The sequence below is a fragment of the Nicotiana tabacum genome, chromosome 19 (assembly GCF_000715075.1).
Source record: "Nicotiana tabacum cultivar K326 chromosome 19, ASM71507v2, whole genome shotgun sequence".
Classification (NCBI taxonomy): domain Eukaryota; kingdom Viridiplantae; phylum Streptophyta; class Magnoliopsida; order Solanales; family Solanaceae; genus Nicotiana; species Nicotiana tabacum.
In genome coordinates, this window is record NC_134098.1 from 147723578 (window position 1) to 147728438 (window position 4861).

Here is a 4861-nt window from a genome sequence, read left to right on the forward strand (position 1 = left end):
CTTCTTGATTTGTCGCTTTGTCCAATTTTCAGAAACGATAACATGTGTAACTTACAGGATAACATGTTTGAGAGAGAAAAGAAGAAGAAGAAGAGGAAAAGAAGAGGAGGAAGAAAGGAGCGCATAGGTCGCAGGATCTGAAGTTGTCAAAATTAGGGTATAGGTTAAATAATTTTACAAATATGGGTATAGGTTAAATGGGGGCGACCAAATAGGACGCCCCATGCAATTTTTACAAACTTACTTTATAAATATATTTTCCACATGTAAAATCTATTCGGTACGGCTTGAAATTTTTCGATTTATTTTTATAAAATAAAAAACTTATCCTAAATATCGGTGTGGTTATATATTTATAAAAAACCTACGGTTTCTTTAAATTAAAGAAACATATAAATCGGTTCGGCGCGGTACGGCTCGATTTCGAATATCCCTAGGAGAGATATAACACTATGGTACGGGCTAATAATGGAACGAGATTTTATTATTTTTCATCATTATTTTACCATGGATAATGATAATAAATAAATAGTAAAATGTTATTAGAATAGTGATAAACCTCTTTTAACCCACAATTCTTATTCTTTGGAATATTTCGCACATCTTTTTGCCTTAAGACAAAATCCTTTTAGATTTAGTTTTGTAATTGAGTATGTGAATCTATTAGTATTTGTTAACGTGTAACAGTGAAACTTGAATCTAGAACTTCATCTTTCCTAATACTTTGTTGAAGTATGTGAATCGACTCATCTAAAAGAGCAAGTCAGTTTCCCAATCTGATCAACAATGTAAGCAAAGTAATTTTTTTGTCAAAAAACCCCAAAATTGTGATGCTGTTCTTTCAGAATTGATTCAGATGGCGAGACAGAATGGGTTCTGAGGGTGTCAGCCATTGGATGGCGTGGGGTCACTTGAACCAGTGTAAATATAGATTAAGTTGGTTACTACACAGCAAAAATCAAGTTGTTACAACAATCAGGAGAAATACAGGAATGGGCTTGGATATCAGTATATCTCCCATTATGTGTATACATACATCACCAGGAATGGCGAGTACTTCTCCGTAGCTTTCTGCGAAAAGGCCTGCATGCCTCGATGCTTAGATCAACTGCAGCAGCAAGCGCCATGAAAATGGCTGCATCTTCCACACAGGTGATGTGTCGCATGGCAAGTTGCACTAGGGGTTTGCTGCATTTCCCTTCCCCTTGCACTCGACAGCTCATGACAAAACCGCCTGCAACAGGACTTAGTGCTGCAAAGTCTCCGCTGCTTCTTGGACTGGGCAGTGGACTCACTGCTGCTTGTACCTGTCTGTCCGTGTCAATGTAGAACTCACCACCCTTCTCTGCACTGATCAAGATCTCAGACATGAGAAGATCACCACCACATTCCTGCCCCTCCGATAGAAGATGGAAGCGACAGTAAATGGAATCTCTGATCCCACGTTCACGCCATGCTTCAAGCTTTCCCCATGGCTGCCAACTTTCGGGCCTGCAAATATCAGGACGAACAATCAACCAAGCTCCTGGGTTGGATTTGGCCACCCAATCACAACCTGTTGATGGCACAAACGGAGTTGTTATGAAGGCTGCTGCAACAGCCGACCCAGAGAGATCGTGTATCTTCACCTTCCATCCCTTCCTCTCTCTTTTTTCTACCTCTAGTTCAGAACCGTCAAATGAACTTGACCAAAAATTATTTAATGGATCTACCGGAGATACCCTGTAAAGTTCAGCATAACACACAACTATTAGAATTAGAACTGAAGCAACTTAAAAGTTAAGAGTCCCGGAAAAAGTAGACCATAACAGTAGACCTTCAATTCTACTTATATGCTACTCATCCCTAGGAAAGGGTAAAAGAGCATAACAATGTTTTACCTGTCCTGACTAAACTCGCAACTGAAAATAGGTTGCTTGATGGTTCCCTGAAGCTGGACTATTTGAGGACTTAGTTTCGTCTTATCTTCAAACTGGAAAACATATCTTGGATCAGGGTCCAGCTTCACTCTCAAATGAAGCTCTGCTCCAGGTTTTCCAGTCTCCAGCTTGTTCTTGCCAATTCCTATCCAGCCATTAAACAGAATGGCTGGTTTTCCTTCACCCCACTCGGGACCTACTTCCAACTTAAATGTCCCAACTTGCTGCCTCTTAATACCAACACCACAGTGGCCACCTTTGCGTCCTGTGAATACAACTATCTCTAGACATGCATGTGGCGCATAAAAACAGCCAGGTGTCAGTAAAGCTTTCAAATCAGATTCTTCAAGATAAAAGCTGGATGCAACGTTGTGAATATCCGGGGTAGCTTCAGGTGAGGAAATATAGGGGACAGATGATGTCTGCACAGGGAAACCTCGAAGACGGATCTCGCACACACAGGGAGAAGAGATTGCACTTATCCCTGATTTTGTACTGTTCAAAGTAGTTGTTCCAGACAGTCTCAACCCCAGCGACCCTATTGACAGCCTAATGAAAGCCTGAGGATCCATTCTGGTCAAAACACCGCCATATGTTGTAGTATGCTTTGATCTCACTGTCTATTAATTAATCCTGTCAGTTCACAAATGATAGTCAGGCGAGGACATTTAAAGTAGTTAACAAAGCCAAACAGGAAAATCACAAATTTCACATTCTATTGCAGAAAATAGGTTTCCCTATTATTCACTCAAATAAATAAAAGAGCTTCCAGTTCAACCTTTTCTTAAGAAGGCTAATAAGATGAAATAATGCATAGAACCCTTTGATACGACCAGGCACCGCAAGATTTTAATTACAATCAAATAGGATGAAGAAATTTTCACAAAGAAAAGAGAAGGGCCACGCTTTCCACAAACTTGAGTTAATCCAGAGTTCAAACCATACACATCCAAATTGAAAAAACAAACTAAAACTCACCCTCATAACTACAAGGAAGAATAGAAAAGAATGAGCAGTTGCATTTCTTTATGATATCTCAATGAATAACACTGTGAAACATTTTACAACCAGCCGACTAATGAGGTCACAGATTTACTTGGCATATGCTGCAAATTTTAAAAGGAAAGTTTCGACAAACCCCACAATCGGCTATTTCAGATCCAGCATTATTAGGTGAACTTTTCAAAATAGTAAATAGAAGTTGAATGCAAAATGAGCAATATCAATCCCCTGTGGTTTGGGAAGTACCGTATTAACACTTAAATGTTTGGTAATCATCAAGCACATATATCTATTACACAAGCGATACTGTAATACAAACATTTCCTAAGGGATCAAGTCCACAATTTTTCAGCAGATACTACTTATCATACTTGTGCAATGTTAGAAGAAACAGACAGTGTGATCCTTTTAGAACTAGAGATATAGGACATCAACATCTCCATGAAATGTCGATGCGAATATATATGTCAACATAGTAAGTGTTTGTAAAAATGTTACATCCCTCTCAAAATTGCACCACTTCTTGAAGCTTTTTCACTATAATATGTAAAAGTGCCAGACTATTATAATCCGTGTGAATTGTATTATTCAGTTCCATCTTTGAGCTGTCTTCTTCTTCCATGAGGGTGAAACCGTTTTGCATAAGTGAATCATGCTGTTTTATGTGCTTCAATCAAGATTAAGAATAAATTGAAAGACATTTCCAGGTAAAATAGCTGAACAAGGCTCATAAAAAGCCTTTTCTTCATTAGAAAAAGTTTATTAAAGCTGTTCCAGAGCATGTACTGTAGTCCACCTTTGCCTTAAAACTCCTTTTCAACTTTTACACAAGCAATCATATCTAGGTTACAATTCAGAAAAACCATAGTCAATTCTATATAGCAATAAAAAGTTTGCCAATAACAATAGCAAATTCACTTGAGCTAGCATTTTGCTGAAAAACCAGCTAACTAATAGTATTACAAAAACCCTTTAAAGATACAATTTTTACCCATTAATTGTGCTTAACATGTTCAAACAAGAATTGTACAGTGAACACCAAGGTAAACCAACTTAACAATTACTCAAAGTTAAGACATAACCAAAGTCAAAACCACATAATACATGAAAACTAAACACCGGATTATAGATTAATACTGTAATAAGAGAAGAAAACAAACCAGAAGAACCCACCTTTATATTACTATGAAGCTTTATCTTCTTTTATAGCAAAACCAAAGCCACTTTTTGAGCTGCTACCACTCAAATCCTTCCAAAAGCCTGGCAAAATCCTCATAACTTTGTCATTCAAAAAAATTTCACTTTCAAAATCAATACCCAAAACTCCAAAATGAGTCTCTGTCTCTCTATCTCTCTCTTCTCTTAATTTAGTAGATCCCAATTATAAAGTGAATGATTCAAAGATAGGTGGATATATAGCAATGATTGAAGTAAACCCACCAAAACCCAAGAATTAGTATCATGTAGACTGTGCACAGATCACGAGAAGAGCCAACTTTTAAACATATATATCCTACTGTATTTTTTATATATGCATATGTGGAAACACTATTATGTGTATTTTATATCTAACAAGAAAGAGAGAGAAAAGTAAGGAGACATGGGGTTTTATTTATTTAGAACGAAACAGGCGGAAGGGTCTTAGCACATGCAACAAATAGTACTATAAAGTAAAAAATTAAGCTAAAAGATCAATTTCTTTTTGTTTTACCTAGTTAACATTTGAGTAGGAAAAATTTAATTAAACAGAGGCGATCCATTGCTATTGAAATTCAAACTTATATTGTAATTCGACTTATAGTTGGTTAGTCATTATGTTGTTTATAAAAAAAAGTAACTCTCATGAGTCGTGATGTAAGGACTTATTCATTATAGAGAGATTATAAATATTTTAATTTAATTTATATACATTGATAGTGTAATAACTTTTATCAGATTAT

At 36.7% G+C, this 4861-nt stretch overlaps 1 protein-coding gene across 1 annotated transcript; it reads right to left on the reverse strand.

Moving 5' to 3' along the window:
- Positions 1-907: 907 nt before the first annotated feature.
- Positions 908-4549, reverse strand: LOC107818244 (uncharacterized). Its single transcript, XM_016644198.2, has 3 exons — positions 4095-4549; positions 1881-2552; positions 908-1722 (listed from the first exon to the last, which is right to left on the reverse strand). The coding sequence occupies exons 2-3, from the start codon at positions 2489-2491 to the stop codon at positions 1038-1040; spliced, it is 1296 nt and encodes a 431-aa protein (XP_016499684.1). The 5' UTR covers positions 2492-2552; positions 4095-4549; the 3' UTR covers positions 908-1037.
- Positions 4550-4861: the final 312 nt, after the last annotated feature.